Source organism: Spermophilus citellus (genome assembly GCF_964194105.1).
Source record: "Spermophilus citellus genome assembly, chromosome: 10".
Lineage (NCBI taxonomy): Eukaryota > Metazoa > Chordata > Mammalia > Rodentia > Sciuridae > Spermophilus > Spermophilus citellus.
This window is the reverse complement of record NC_138197.1, coordinates 118,479,054-118,496,234: the sequence shown is the minus strand read 5'-3', so window position 1 is coordinate 118,496,234 and position 17,181 is coordinate 118,479,054. Positions and strand designations below refer to the sequence as shown.

The window sequence follows — 17,181 nt, the reverse complement described above, 5'->3', positions numbered from 1 at the left end:
GTTTTTCTTCTATTAAACCAAAATTTGTTTTCTATTTATAGAAATACCAATTCTGATTCTACCCACCACAGCAGAAGTATATAATATAGAGTTTTGTTCCATTTCATTTAAAAATTCATCAAAATGAATAGAGTAAGCTGTAATTTTGAGGTCATTAAAAGTACCTATTTTTCTCGAAAATTATACTGGAGAAAATTATTTTATTGCCTTTTCTAATAAATCACATTGAGTCAGGTTTCCTGTTTTAGTCCAGAGAAGCACATATCTTTATTGTGGTTCAGAAAAAGAAAGCATATGAGGATTTGAAGATAAAGGACAAAACTTTGACTCACAGTTGTGGTCTCCCAATTGGTGAGAGATGATGATTGTTTGTTAAACATCTTAATGTAGAACCAGAAATCAAGCCTATAGGGCACTTCAAAGGATAAATTAAACTTTAGAAGGCAATAGGTAAACACTTGTCATATTCATATATTCTGAATAGAGTACAATGATTCCATTGTAGACATTATGAATAGACAAAGGAAAACATCTAAGATTCTGGTAGTGGAGATAAGTGGTAGTTATATTTTATGGGAAAATCCAAGTCTGTATAGCACTACTTCAATAACATTTTAAAAAACAGATATGGACATAAAATCAACTTTCTTTATGGAACATTACAGAAAATTCCTAATATTCTCTATTCTAAAATTCATCAGTCTAAGAACTAAAAAACACAGCTACTTCATAAACTGAGTCATGTCAAACCTGAGCTCACCTAAGACAGGCAACAAACCTGGTGTCAGGTATGTCTGCCATTTTTGGCTGTGGTGATTACTGTCTGTTTCCCAAGAAGAAAGAGACCTTTGACTGTTGACAGTTGCCAAGAAGGGATTATAGGACACAGAGTGGCTCTGCTATCCCAGGTGAGGGTTGGCGACTTCCTCCTGTAGTAGGTAAGGTTTTCAGAGCAAGGATTAAATCAGGTGTGCATGAAAAGAGAATGCAGTGTAGGTCCTGGCATCCCCAAACCTATCCCTCTCCATTTTCAATGTATAAGCCTGAGTTTTCAAATCAGTTTTTTTTTTCTGAGTTGACCACACATTTGGAAGTTTCTGGAACCATTCCTACAAACCCATCCCCAAATATCAAATTTCTATTTCATCATCAACAAATGAATCCCAATTAGGTCCTATTAAGAAATAGATTGTCTCAACACAGAACAATCATTACCTGTAGCGGATGACAGTGACAATTAGCACAAAAATGACCATGTCACCTTCTTTTTTTCCCTACCTCAAGAGAAAAACCACTACTCTTGACTGGCTAGCCACTTAGCAAAAAGTATGTAGAAGTGCTTTGTGGATTACAAAGAACCATGTCAGCCAATTTGGGTCTTTCTTCTAATTTATTGTCCCAGGAAAAGATTATTTAAAAAAAAAAAACACACAGAAAACATTGTTTACATTGCTCAGGGAATCAGCCAGTCTCGGCTTGCCAGGACCTGGCTGGCAAGTCAGAGCAGAGTCCACTTCTATACTAGCCTTTGCCCCCATGGCAAGTGAAGGCAAAGCCAAGGCTCCAATTGGGGCCAGCTGCCTGGTCCCTCCCAAAGCCCACAACCATGAGAAGCCCACAGCGTTTGCACTGGGACACAGCAGCAGATCCCGCCCAGAGAGTCCACAAATGAACCCTCACTAAGTGACTACCTCCAGCTGCCCTAAGAATGACAATAAACCTGCCTTTCGGGAGGAAGCAGCCACCAGGCTCGCATGCCAAGCATCAGGAAAACATTTGAGTTCTTAGAGGATGCCATGAACAGTTGGCCCTTCCAGCAGAGAGGCAGCCAGACTAGTTTGGTAGCTGGCCATTACTGTGGGCCTGACATCCCCAAATGAGGAAGTTCAAAATATACATGAGGGTCTAGACTTTCAAAACCCCATCCTTAAGTATAGTGTCATTTATCATGCAAACATAAGACTTTTTTTTTTTAAATATCAAGCTTTCCCAGATCGGGGATTAAGTTTGAATCTCTTTCATATTTGTAATTGTATTCTTGTAGATTGATGGTTTGTAAATTGTCTTCCATGAAGCCTGGACCTCCATGGAGAAACCCAGGCACCTCACCTCCCATAGGAGACAAGGGAGATGAGAAAAGGCCAAAGTCCAGTCTCCCTAACCTCACCTGAGCCAGAGGAGCTTCACCTGGGTCTGTTTTATGTTCTGGTGTATAGGCAAGGTTTGATTTAACAAAAGATCTAATAGGACATAAATTTACAAATAATTTTTCCAGGTGCATGTTAAGTTCTGTGTGAGCTTGTTTTGCCCTCTCTTTTAATTCCAAAGCCAAAAGAAGTGTTCCCCAAACAAAATCAAACCAAGCCAAGACCTACTTGCCAAGTAAAGAGGGCTAATTGATTTGAGTGCTCCCTCTTAGCAATCAGAATCACATGGAAGATGGACTTTTAGTTCAGTCTGTCTCAGTCTAGTAGATTTCTATAAAAAAAAAAAAACAGAAATGATTATACTGATCCCTCAGGTGATGCTAGAAGGAGCCCTATCCCACTGCTACTATGGGTTCTAAGTTCCCAAGCTTCTGGGTGCAGTCAATAGTAACACTGCTTCTTTACAGACCATATAAGACCCAGAAAGGGTGCTCAGAGGAAGCAAACAAATGTTTATTTAGCATCTACTATGTGTCAGGTGCTGCATTAGGCACTACCCTTACATTCTTTCCTCTAATATTTTATTTGATCCTCTATTTTGACAAAGAAGATATTATTAACCTCATTATATAAATGGGGAAACTGAGGCCTAAAGAGCTTACATGACTTGACTAGAGTCACATGCCAGGTCTCCTGGGCTTAATGGGGCACTTGGGCTTTGCAGAAAGCACATAGGAGTTTGAATCCTTTCTCCACCACTTACTGCATGCGTCCCCTTGAGCCAGTTGTTCCCAAATGAGTCTCAGTTTTCACACCAGTAAAATTAGGAGCCCTTTTCATACTTTAAACGCCTTTCATCTTCAATTTGATATTACAAAGGAAGCAGTTAAGGGAAAAAGCAAACCTTGGAGCTGTCCTGCATATAAAAAATATACAGATTTGTTAAAAAGATGAAGGACACCCAGTTTTCCCAGAACCATTTATTGAAGAGTATCCTTGCTCAAAAATGTGAGATAATGAATAACCCAAATATCCTGAGTTGATCATTACAAAGTATATTCATGTAATGAAATATCACATTGGATCCCATAAACATGCACTAATATTATCTGTCAAAAGGACAAATAAATAAGCTAAAAAGAGGTTAAGGAAACTTACTGCATGATTTTCTTTTAGTTAGTATTTTTAGTGGCCTCCCAAATAAACCAATATATTGAAAGTGTTCAGATTAGACAAGATTCTTGACAAGTTGCTGAAAACATGGAAAGAAGTTCTCCCCAACTTCTCTCCAAGTTTTGTGGTGAATGAGTTCATGCCAACAAATATAGTGTAGACCCCAGGAGACACAAGGAAACCAGGAGGATCCGTGGGGTCAGGAATTGCTGGGGAAGCTTCCAGGAGAAGGTGAGATATTAGAGGATGAGTATTGGCTCCAAGTGGAGAGAAGAGAAATAGCATAGAGAGTTGGGAGATTAAAAGTAGCAGATTCCACACTAACCCCAGCCACTCTTCATGTGATTTGTACAGACAAGCCCACGGGGTACGGCTCCAGCAGTCGGAGGGCACCTCAGACAGGCATCGTGGATGAGTGTTGCTTCCGGAGCTGTGATCTAAGGAGACTAGAGATGTACTGCGCACCCCTCAAGCCTGCCAAGTCGGCCCGCTCCGTCCGTGCCCAGCGCCACACTGACATGCCCAAGACTCAGAAGGTAAGCCCACCTGGGTGGGATCCCGTCACCCTCAAGTGATCTCTGTCTTCTGCGCGGGTGGGCCTAACAGAAATTCTGCCTACAGCCTCCTGGTTAAAAGGGGAAAAAAAAAACCATTCCCACCAACAGGACGGATTCTATGTCCATCCCTCAGTCACTCAGCATTGCAAATTTCACCTTCCCCTGCTCTGGATGATCTGGAATATGGTGTAAAACACTGGAAAAAAATATGGGCTTTGGAGCCAGGCAGGGTAGCACACACCTGTAATCCCAGTGGCTCTGGAGGCTGAGACAGGAGGATCGCAAGTTCAAAGCTAGCCTCAGCAATGGTGAGGCGCTAAGCAACTCCATGAGACCCTGTCTCTAAATAAAATACAAAATAGGGGTGGGGATGTGGAGTGGTTGAGTGACCTGAGTTCAATCCTTGGTACCCCCCCAAAAAAATGGGCTTTAGAATCAGACAAAACTGTCGTAATTGATAACTGAAAACTGAACTTGTTAATCCTGGAATTCTGCAATGGTGCAAAAACAAACAAACAAAAAAGCTCTGTACTGGGATCTATTTGAAATTGACATTCAGTGGGAAATACAAATTAGAGGGGAAAAATTACAAATAGAAATTTCTGTTTGACTTGTGAGAACATCTAGAAATTTCTAATGATAAAAATTTGCAGGCATCTTTGTTTTCTAAGAGTTAAACTATAAACATTAGAGGTACCAGCTATGCCATCAGAAGTACATAAAATCACTTAACAGATTTTTGTTGAATGGATGAGTGACAAATGAATATGAGGGCTAAGTAAAGGTTTAGTCTGTAAGTAGAAAACATGAGAACTAAAGAGAAGATGAAAGAAGAGGAGAAAGTGAGGAAGATGAGTTAAAAAAAAAAGATAAATTTTAGGACTCTTTGGGGACTCTGTTGAAAAAAAAAAAATCCTACATGTTGTTTTAATTTTTGAAGCCAAAACACTACACTGTTTAGAAAGCTCAGCTAGGAGACCATTCATCCCGACACCTTTGCTGCTTCCTGGTCTTAAGCCACAGCTGAAGCGGAAGGAAGACCTTGGTGTCTTAGTAGAGATGTCCCCCAAGGAGCCATCTCATGTGATATATAGGGACTGTTGAAGACAGGATGCACACAGAACACAGAAGCCAACAGTGAGTCAGAGAGAGAGGGCCACAGAAGAAACTTCTAGATAAGTGAGGTGGGAAGGTGTGCTGGAAGAGGGGGGAGGTATGTTCATTCTTTCTCTTCCCAGGTGACTCAGTGCCTCTTGATTTCTAGCCAGGGAGGAAGTGGGTGTCAGAGATGAGTCTCAAAGTTCTGGAATGTTGGGTCTTGGGACCCAGTTGTAGACTCCTCTCCAGGGCCAACGCTGGCTTCCTGCTTTCTATGGAGCCTGGGCATTCTGGGCTGACTCAAAGACTTTGTCTTCAGGGTCACCCTAGGAACAGCCTGTTCTCAATGCAATTATTTTTGTGATGTTTACAGTATCAGCTCCCATCTACCAACAAGAAAAAGAAGTCTCAGAGGCGAAGGAAAGGTGGGTCAAAGCCACACCCAGGAGGGGAACAGAAGGAAGGGGCAGAAGCAAGTCAGCAAATCAGAGCAAAGAAGAAAGAGCAGAGGAGGGAGACGAGGTAGAAACTGATCAAACAAGGAAAATGGAGGAGAGGACTAAGCAGACAGAGGCCAGGATAAGAGAGGAAATGCTGTAGAGGATATGAAGACCAGTGGCCCTGACAGCGCTAGATAATGCTCACGATGGAAGGAGAATAACCTGTTAAATGGGAAAGAAAAATGGAAAGCCAAGAAAGGACAAGGAAAGTGGCAAGAATGGATAAAAAAAAGAAGAGCAAAAATTATAAGAGGCAAACAAGATGCACCCTTTTCCTTTCCCCTTCCAAAATTTAAATGAGTAAAAAAAAGTCAGATAAAAAAGGCTTTTATATGTATTTTTATTTTAAATTTTCTACTAATCTATAATAGAAGAATTGCCCATGTCAATATATGTTCAGAGTTAAATATTAGCCCCAAATTCTCAGCAAGACTGAATTGTGTCACAGAAGTTCCCAGATTTCTTTTCCTGCAATATTATTGGAGGCCGTGTTTCTTGGTCAGGTCCAGGGGTCAGACCAAAGGGCACCCAGTATTTACCTAAAGGCTTATGAGGTAACCTTTGAGAGGTCGCTGAACTTTTTTTTTTTTTAACTTTGGAATCTGATTTTTAAAATGTATCAGTTGGCTAAGGCTGCCATAACAAAGTGCCACAGGCTGAGTGGCTAAAAACAACAGAAATTTTTGTTCTCATAGTTTCAGAGACTGGAAGTTCAAACTTCAGGTATCAGGTTTTTCAGAGGCTCTCAGAAAGGTTCTGCATCAGGCCCCTACTTTGACTTGTAGATGGTCTCCTTCCTGAGTCTTTCTCATCTTCCCTAGGTACATATGTCTGTGTCCAAGTGCTTCCTTGTATAAAGATGATAGTCAGATTGGATTAGGACCCAACTTAATGACCTCATTTTAACTTAATAACGTGTGTAAAGATCCTATCTCCAAATAAGGAAACATTTCTGAGGTACTGGGAATTGAGACTTCAACATATAAATTTCAGAGAAGGGAACATAATTCAACCCATAATGAAAACTTCTGATGTCCAATTACTACCTTCTAATTATCTTTCCTAAAACCACCCCCAACACATACACACTCTCTTTACCTTATAGTGAACTCCTTTACACACACATATCTAGATTTGACTTGGATTTTTAGATTAAAATTCCATGAGTTTCTGCTCCATGAAAAACATTAGGACCATGTTATGTTAGAGATGGAAGAAGCTTCAGAAATTGTTTTGTTCAATCCCTTCATTTTAAATACAAGGACAGTGAGATTTAGAAATGGGTAAAGACATACTTAGATTCTAAGCTTTTCTTTCTTCTGGCCAGCCGACAAAAGTACATAATCAATGAATCAACTGAGAAAAAATTCCAAAAGGAAAAAGAGAACAGAAATGAATACATGAAGTCTCCCACTAATTTAATATTTTTCATCCAGAAGGAAATAGTAAATAACAGAAAAGATGCTGGATTTCCCCGTGGGTGAAGAAAAACTAAGTAGATTCACAGAATTTAAGTCTTAGAGATCTTCTTCACTTTTCTGGATTTAATCGGTAGGAACAAAGTCTTCCTAGAGGATAAAGCAAAAAGTCTTAAGATCATCCAAATTGTGAATTATAGTCGTTCAGAGAGGGTAGAAAAGAGAAGTACTTAGCCAAGTAAATGATGAAGTCGGGGGTAAGAAGATGACTAAAAACCACACATGACCTAGTCCATCCAAGTAGCCTAGTTTAACGAAGTCATGGTTCTTGGTGCCCCTGCTCTGCTTTCTACTCCAGATCACCCTTCCTGAAAACCCAACATTCATTCAGTATGGAGACTTCCAAGGCTCAATCCATAAGGAAAAGTTCTAATCAGAAGCTTCTCAAGGAACCATTAGTTCAGCAGAAGAATTCAAAGTGCATGTCTTGTGGAAAGGTTTGGGTAAACTATTACTACACATAATCATAAACTATATTCAAGAAGAATTTTATAAAGGCAAGAGAGCTGTCTAGTTAAAGTTCCCATAGTCTTAGACTATGCATTAAAATAAACTTTCTTTTGGAATGGGTTTTATCAACCCTAAGCAATCCTTTGGAATTACCAAATAATGATTGCCATGTAATAGGTACTATCAATACCAAAGAGCCCACTGGATGGATGGACAGATGGACAAATAAGTGATATAGATAACTGTATCATGGTGGAAAGACAGACCATAAAAACAAGTTCACTGTTGAGATGAAATGATTTCTATGTAGAATAGTGAGGCAAGTACATAGTAAAACAGGAAAGGACACAAATCTATATATTTGGAATGTTCTTCTCTAACATAAGGTGAATTGTTCAAGGACCTAAAAAAGGCTAAATATAGTGAATGTTAGATGTTTATTAACTTCCTCAATGTTTTCTTAAAGTAGACAGAGTATTAATAGTCACTTAAAATTTCCAATTTTCAACTTTAAATGTTTTTCTTAGGGGAAATTGATGATTGTGTGCAAAATGAATTGAAATAAGTATGGACTCATGATCCTAAAATAAAAGTATCGGAAAACATTTTTCTTGAGCATCTACAATGTAAAATATCTCCATACTAGGCATGAAGGAGAATACATATATATATACTCATTAAGAGCACAGAATGTACAGTCAGGATGCCTGAGTTCAAATCCTGGCTCACTTACTAGCTACATAGTCTTAGGCAAATCATGTAATTAATCCTATGCCTTAGTTTCCTAGTCTGTCAAATGGGGCTAATAATTGCATCTACCTCATATAGTTGTGAGGACTGAGATTTTGTGTGTAGGTACAGACAAATGTGTATGTGTGTGTGTGAGTGTGTGTGTGTGTGTGTGTGTATGTGTATTTTGGTGACTAAAATGGCACATGGCACATGACAAGTGCTATTAAAGTATTAACTAATATTATTGTACTTCTGAAAATTAGAGCCATATGTAAAAAAAAGTTAGTCTCTTGAAGTAGAAACAATTTTCATATCACCAAAAACTTTAAGCCCAAGCTTGCCAACACTTTTTGGTGATGTGGTAGTGAAATCTCAAGCATGTGACAGATGGAGAGAACCCAGTGACCTAAGGCCCCTTCCAACTAGGAGAACCCCTGAAACTCTGAAGAATTTCAATTGAAATGGTAGCTTGGCTCTCCTACATGAAGAACCATTAACATTTATTTCAGGACCACATAATGAACTTTTCAAAAGCCACCATTTTTCTCAACCAGTTAAAATCAAGTGTAATATGTGTTTTCCTTTCGTGGTGCCTGGGGAAAACGTATTCGTAGCATGAACTCCAGCTCTTGCTAGTTTTAAGTGAAAGTGCCAAACTAAATAGAAAGGGGGGATATTTCCGGGCTCACACAGCTTCCGGGACACTTCCGTTTCTAGGACCGCCAATCCAGTGCCTTTCACAAGCATTTGATTTTCTTTCAAACGTCTCTTGAAAACAAACAAAACCTCATACAGCTCCTCAAATGTTTTTTGAATGTGGGTACTGTTAGGATGTAAGGATGGAACAGGAGGCAAATAAATGGCTTCCAAAGAATAACTCCCCACCCTCTCCAGCCTCTCCTGACCACCTCGCTGTCATCCACAGGGGAAGCAAGTCTTTCTGAGGTCATATATCTTACAGTTTCACAAGTCTGTTTGCATCCATGGGAGAAGATGAGGCCTATTCTCTTTTCTTGCCCACTTAAGGGGAATAGCACTCTTTTGCAATATTTAATAGAAAGGGTGAAGATGATTTTTCATCTGATAACAAAGTTGACAGTCTAAATTTAAAGTGGAAGCTTTGGGTAGCAATACAAAGATTAGCAGTTTGAGATGAAGCACAATCCCCCCTTTTTAAGTTTGGAGTATCCACTACAGAATTATATGCTCATCTCAAAGATGAAAGCCCCATTATTGATTTCTTTGATGTAGGCAAGACGAATCGGAGAAGCTCATGTTAGCAAAAGTTCTTCAGGGACCACTAAACACCCCACCTGCAAGGCCAAAATCAGTTTGTCCATCCTTAATGTTCTAAGCGAAATCAGAATTTTTCCCTGATGCCTCCATATTTGGCGGGGGGGGGGGGCGGGCTCTTGTGGAACTTTTGGATGCCTTTAGTCCTAACTCATTATTACCCAGCAAACAAAAGAGATAATTTAGAAATATAAACAGAAGACAGAACTGGGTATCAAGAACATCAGGGAAATGATGAGAGACACTCATGAGTCCGTGCCTGACATTTCCAGAGTCCAAAGGAAAGTTCTCACCATTTAAGGGCTCAGTTACAGCTTCCATGGGCTAGTGGTAGATGAGTAACAACAACTAGAAAACATTTTGGGAAATTCATGTCTTTATATTATTAACTGTTATGGTTATGGTTTTAAGAACCATTGATTAGGAAACTTATTTAAAAAGATAATACTAAAGGCACAGCCAAATGATTTTAATTCTAAATGTCCTTGGTAGTAATTCAGGATCTGTAATTACTTTTTCCATAGAATCAGTTTGCAAGTTGAGAAGCTACTTCTAGACCATGAGAACCAAGGTTCAGAGCACCCTTCCTCCCTTTTGTTGGAGACTAGGATTATTGGCAAAAAAAAACATCACATGCTTCTTGCACCATTTCCCCTTTCCTTAACCATAAATCTCTAACTTCCTCTATTCACTCTGGCATATTCTTTCATTTTCAATAGGTCCAATAAAGGAACATACATTTAGACTTGTTCAGGCAAGTATTATTTTCACTTTGGAAAAAAAAAATTTAAAGGAGACAATCTCCACCTTGACTCCTCTAACTGGCATGGTCAGAATTGACATAAGATGGGATGTTGAGAGCAGTACTTCTGACTGGCTGAGCATGATAGCAACTCTTGTCTTTGGTAAAATTGCTCCACCGTTCCCAGTGAGAGACCAAGAAATTTTACATCAACCCTGCACTGGCCAAATGGGCCCAGGCTTTCAAGCTAGGATTCATATGCCAAAAGTTTTATAAAACTCTGTGTAAAATCTATAAACATTTGCATGGGGCTTTCTGTCTGGCCAACACCAAGAGGTTAAGTAATCAAAGACCAACCAGCCCTGCCATCTGTGAAAATATGATGGGCTATTTTCACAGCTGTAGATAACAATTATGGCAAGACAAAAATTCCAAAAAATTAGGAGCAAGACCATGGCAAGTCTAGGGCTGAGAAAGATCCCTAATCCTGTGACAACTGTAAACTTGAGAATGCGCAAAATTTGTGTCATGGTGTGGCATGCTCGACTTGTTCACGAGGCATTGCAAGACGAGAAGAAAAGTAGCAAAGAACCAGTAAATGTACAACATCATTATTGTTCTTTTGTCAACATTAGTTGAGCTGGCCATTCTTGAATGTTCTGGTTTGTCTCTACAAATAATACTTGTCTCCTTTCTTGAAAAGGATAACAGGGTGGAGGAGGAGGACCTTTTAGCACAATGCAACAAGTCTGATTTTTTAAGACTGTGCACACATGAACTTTTCTTGTGCCATTTTCTGTCTTGGAAAAGCACTGGCTGGCATCCGTCATGTTTACTTTTATGTGCTGAAGTCTACCATCAACCTCAAACAGATGCAAATCACTTCAACTTGTCATAGTGTTATTTTGTACATCCTAAAAGTTCAGAAGAGTCTTCCAAACTTCCAAAATTTCTCTCAATTCAGTGAGGAGGAAAATTCAGAACACAGAGTTTGAATGTTCTGCCCAGATTTGTCACACATACAAAGAATGAGTGGAAGAAGGCAACACCCTTTCCTACTAACCCTGCAAACTCATCACAACTGCATTACACTGACCCCCACAGGTGAAAACCCAGGGCCTCACACATCATCGTGTCAACTATCACACATGCTACTTGAAGTAACCCTAGCTTAAATCAGTTGTCAGATGAAACAATGGCATTTAGAAGTGTAAAAGAAAAGGAATCATCAAATCCAGCTCTTAGGTAAGAATGTGCCGAAACTTTAATGCATTATCAGTACAATTGCTAGAATCTGGCGTTTCACTTTTTTAAATGCCGTAACACTTGAACCTTTAGCAATTCCAAAATCAACTCCCTCTGGGAAAGATAGTATGCTTAAACTTTTTTTTTTAATTTAAAAATTTAACACAAACACAAACAGCTAACTCAACAAGCTGCCCAGAAAATCAGCAATCTAAGCAGCCCTGAATCCTGAAGTATTTTACAACATCCTTCAAGACTATTAAAAACAGGAGCTGGGGATGTGGCTCAAGCGGTAGCGAGCTCGCCTGGCATGCGTGCGGCCCGGGTTCAATCCTCAGCACCACATACCAACAAAGATGTTGTGTCCGCCAAAAACTAAAAAATAATAATAAAAAAAAAGACTATTAAAAACAACATAAATACCTCTTGCCAGGGAGAAAAAGTACCCTTCAGCATTTTTTTTTTCTTCTTTTTCTTTTCTCTTCCAGACTTTTAAGCCATTTTGGTAGTGCTTTTTCACATCACAGGAAGAACTATTTGAGATAGAGTCAGGTGGTATCCTTTGAAGACTAAGAAAATTGATAAATCAAGACAATCTTGGAATAATGATCAGATGAATATAAGCTCCCCAATTCCTGGAATTGCTGGGGGTGCATACCAGTCACTGGGGTCAGTGAGGGAACAATTATAAGTCTGCTCTCCCAGCCCTCCAGGGAGCTCTGGAAATCTGGAGGTACCTGATATTTCACTGTACTCAGCCAGAAAAGTGCTATAGCATGGAAAGTGCTTTGACTATTAAAAGAAAAAAGAGGTGATAGTAAGAGCTGATATTTATTAGGAATATATTCTGTGGTGAAAGCCACAGGGAATCACTTCATTTAATCACTATAGCCTACAGGTTAAATACTAAAATTATCCCTACTTTTCAGAAAAGAAAACTCAAGCTAAAGAATCATCGTATGATTATAGTTCTATAAAACAAATAAAAGATCTATAATAGAAATTTTCTCTAACAATCCCCCAAATTTTAGGAATGGTAGTATGTGGATAAGTTTTCTGGGACATTAAAAACTAATAAATACATTATACAAAACTCCTCCTTAAAGTGAATTAAAAGTATATTTTATTTTGAAAATGTGAACTACAGAAAGAAAGGAAGAAAGGGAGAGAAGGATCAGACTCAGGCTAAGAAAATCTAGAAAAGGTAAATGTCTTGTCAAGGCCTTAGCTACTCTTAAAAAGTGGCCAAATCTAAATGCAAAACCAAGTCAGACACCAGACCACCAGCCACTGCACTGCACTCCCTCTTGCCCCTAGTAAGCTCCAAGACAGCAGAGGGCTCTGTGCTATTTGTCCCTTACTCAGAAGCCAACAGGAAACAGGCCACCATGCGGTGCTTGCTGTTGACCTAAACTGTGTTCCCTCAAATCCTACAGGACATTTCAATTAATTTAACCAGCTTTATGCTTTGCTCAAAGCACCATGCTTGGGTCTGGGGAGGATACAGAAGTAAAGGAAACATGCCTCCTACCCTCAAGGAGCTTACCTTCTACCGGGGAGACGAGACACACAGAACTTACTCTAGAGTACACCAGTGTTCTAACAAAAGTAGCCCTAGAGCAGATTCTGACAGTGCACATGTCAAAATAGATTGATACTCTTCACAAAAACCACCTTAATCAAGTGCCCTTGAAGTATCGGTTCTCTCATAAACAACTATGCCTATCTCCCTGGGCCAGTTAAACATTCAAGGGTTTTACATTTAATCAGAATGCCTGTATGGGGTTGGTGCTCTTGCTTCACTCTTTCAATATATGGAAGAGGAAAATGAGGCAAGAACAAGGCAGTGATTATCAAAGGTTGCACCCCTGTGGGGTCCAACAGCTGGGATCCAAATCAGGCATATAAGCCTAGGTTCCCTAAGAAGCAGAAAATGAGATGGGGGTCAAATGAGCAAGGATTTTATTAGGAGCAAGGATTTTATTTTATTGTGTGAAAGGAAATAGGAAGGGCTTTGGAAGACTGGGCAAACCATCAACGGCAATGCAAGTCTGAGCCCACGCAAAGGAGAAAGGGAGAAGAACTTGGGAAGAAATATCTATACTATTATGTGGTTGAAAGGAAGAAACATAAATCCATATTAGTCTTTGGGCTGGGGATGTGGCTCAAGCGGTAGCACGCTCGCCTGGCATGCGTGCGGCCCGGGTTCGATCCTCAGCACCACATACAAACAAAGATGTTGTGTCCGCTGAAAAAACTAAAAAATAAATATTAAAAAAATTCTCTCTCTCTCTCTCTCTCTCTCTCTCTCTCTCTCTCTCTCTCAAATAAATAAATAAATAATAAACCAAAGTTGGCCTGCAAAAGAATGTGTTTCCCAGGAATGGGTGTGCCTTGGTATCCCCACCACACCTAGTCATTGGCTTATGGGAGGCTCCTCCCTGGGTCAATCTACTATGATCAAAGAAGGTCATAGTGGAGAAAAAAGTTATGCTTTAGGCCATTTCTAGCATAATTACATAAAAGGCAATGAAGTAGTTTCCAGGCAACAGCATAAAGTGAGGCAGAATTAACACTGTGTCCAGTAAGTACACACCTCTCACTTTTTGCTAAAGAAACAGCCACTTACCTGAGACATACAGATCTCTTGAATTCTGCACCTTGTCCTTTAGTTTTAAAGTCACATCCAGATGCCCTGAGTAAATCTCATGACACTCACTCAGGTTGGCTCCCAGAGATGAAAGGCTGACCTAGCTCTCCTGGAATTTGAACTTGTGAAGTTAAAAAGCTATCACACTTGACATTGAGACATCTAAATCATCCTTCACAATGTCACACGTTCCCAGGCCAAACCAGGAAAAAAGCACATCCTTCCAACAAGTGACAAGCTAAGATCTGGGCCATCTCTCCATCACCCACTGCTCTTTTTCCTCTATTTTACCCTTTTGGGGAAAAGGTCAATGCTAAGTTAATACTTTATGATATGCAACAGGCAATAAATGTTCCATGCTGGACAGTATTTACCCAGTATTTTTTATAGGATGCCAGGTTTTTCCAGACTTTCTCTCATATAATAGTTAACTTGTTTGGAGTGGGTGGGGAAGGAAACACAGTCATTGAAAAGAACACTGCTTCCTCCTTGAAATCTAAAGAGTCTATTATAATTCTTCTTTCAGAATCTGTCTTTCAGGCCAAATCTCCTTCAGATTAGGGAGAAGAGAAATGGTTATGCTATCCAAGAGTTCACTTTCACTAACTGAATACTGTGCTACTAGATTTCTATAAATAATCACACAAAGAAGCCCATCTCACATCAGTAGAAAGAGAGGGCACCCAGCCACCTAGATTAGTCTTCTACCCACCAGCCAGTAACTTCTTCTCTAAAAAAGCCCCTAACAGAAGCTGTGATCATGGGCAGCTCAGGGCATTATTGGCCATTGCTATTGGGAAGACTTTTGGACTTTGAGACACCAAGTACAGTTTTCGGTCTTGGGGAGATAGTACAGCAGAATGGCTAACATGGTAAGCTCCAGAATCAGTAGGAACCAGCACAAATCCAAATCTCTGCCCCATCTTCTCTATATGTTTATCCTTTCAAAGCTTCAGACTCCTTAAAGGTCAAATGGTCAAAATACTCATACCCACCCCTAAAGGACTATAAGAATTACATCAGAAAATATTTTCTTTTTTTAAAAATTATGTATTTATTTTTGTATTAAAATTCTTAATACACCATTATATCATAATTTATCATATCTCTGATTATACAAATTCACATTATACAAATTCATATCTTCATACATGTATTTTGTATAGTGATGAGGGTCTCCTTTCACCATCCATGCTATTCCCCTTCTCCCTCCCTTTCCCTCCCACCCCTATTCCCTATCTAGATACAGAAAATATTTTCAATGAGCCTGCATAGTACAATCCCCAGCACATAATAAATGCTCGTGTGATGGGTACTGTTAGTATAAGTTCTGGGCTTATCAACTTGTTCCTATGTGATTTCAAGCACATCACTAAATCCTCAGCTTATTAATGGGGCTGATGTGAATAACGTGACTTCACCATGTAGTTTGAGAAGATTGAGTGAGATTATCTGCAAACTATAAAGCTTCTGCAAATGTGAAGATGATTATTATTTTCATTGTTATTAGCCTTCAATGATAGTTAATGGATAACTTTCCAGAGGAAAGCTTGGAGCTAGGATAAGAACCAGAATGTAATGGGAGACAGTGAATGGTCACCTCAGGGTGGAGGTACCCATGTGCAATAATGTATATTGCAAATCAGTTTCTTTCCCAGCTTATTCCCTGATGAGTTGGTTAACCCTCCCTTCAAAAGGGTTAGCTAACCCCAGTAAACTGGAAGACCGATATTTTTAAAAACAATCTTACCTTCCCTGGTGTCAATAGGAAACAGTATTTACTCACTACTGTTTTCCTTTCAAAAATCTGTCTAGTTGCATACTAGAAACAGCTTCAGCTGGTTTGTTTGTCTTGGACAGGCTGCTGAAGTGAAAAGTTTTTGCTTGGCTGAATGTGGGACAGTTTCATAACCCTTTGAGAAGTGCATTGAAGGTGGTGCCAGCTCAGGACAAGGACGGCCGCTCCTTGCGTGCCTACACTTGCCACCCATTGTCAAGGGTGGCGGCATAATTAAATTAAGACAATGAGCAAAGCAACAGATGCATCTGAGACCAAGTCCCTGAGTGCTTTTGTTTAGTCACTGTCATTGTCTGCAACAAAAAAGTCACATGTGAGAGCCTGGGAAGAGAGCCAGATGCAAACCAGACAACATCCCAGCTGGTTTGAATGGCCTTCCCCGTACGTGTGTGTGCATGAGAACCATGCTACTTGGAGCAGTGCTGGGTAAGTTTCAGCCCATAGCTCTGCTTGTGACGCTGAGACAGGCCCAGAAGAAAAAGTCCAGAGGATACCTCTGCTCAAACCTCACACTTTCAGCCTTCTGCTTTAGGAGCAAAGAAAAGAATCTCTGTTGGAAACAAAAGATAAGATCTATATGATGTGTCTAGCTAACCTCAATGTTTTTGCTATAGCGCTCATGAATTTGAAGAGCAGAATACAGAATATACCTGTTGTCTTCTATAAATCTGTAATTAATTCAGTTTGCAAGGAAAACTGAGAAACATCTTGCAGAGCATTGTTAACATATCATTCTTCAGTATTTTTTTAGTTTGGACATGTCAGATTCCTAAAAATATTTGTTTTAAGCTGGTATGCATCTTAAATAGGAAAAAAAAGGTAAAACTCAAATTAGAATATATCTCTTCCTGTTAATTTGGTTTACAGTTTGGTGGAAAAGTGGTAGCCTTCAAAAATAGTTATTTAGGGACTTACATGAGATACATCCCATCAGCAGGGTCAACACAGAAATTTTTCAAGGAGTTTGGGAACATTTGTGTTTTTACTCTGTGGGCCTATATGTCTTTCTTTCATTTTCTTAACTACTATTTTTAAAAAAGCAATATTCATAGCTGCAATACATAGCAATAAATGCATGTTAAATAGATTTGGTAAAAGGTGTGTGCTATTTGAGAAAAAAAGTGCCAGGATTTTAAATAGAAAGCATTTTGAGGATTCTATTCAAGTGCCTAGTTTGTTCGAATCAGCTTCTTTTGCAGTGGCCACTAAGCTAGACTCCTTAATAAATGTTTTCATACAGTGATGCCATCTGCCTTTCATTCAGTCAGTTCAGGGATATCAACCTTCAACTCGAAATGCTAGCTGCCTTTCATGAAGG

General features: G+C 39.5%; 1 protein-coding gene across 2 annotated transcripts in view; it reads left to right on the top strand.

Annotated features, from left to right (window-relative positions):
• Positions 1-17,181, top strand: part of IGF1 (insulin like growth factor 1) — a 75,378-nt gene that overhangs the window by 50,038 nt on the left and 8,159 nt on the right. The window contains exons 3-4 of one of the 2 annotated variants that reach the window (XM_081311225.1): positions 3,675-3,856; positions 5,349-5,516. In XM_081311225.1, coding sequence (XP_081167351.1) covers positions 3,675-3,856; positions 5,349-5,501 — 335 coding nt within the window. In that variant the 3' untranslated portion in view covers positions 5,502-5,516. Of the gene's footprint in view, positions 1-3,674; positions 3,857-5,348; positions 5,517-17,181 lie in introns of those variants that run through there. The other variant, XM_081311226.1, reaches the window with a different exon arrangement.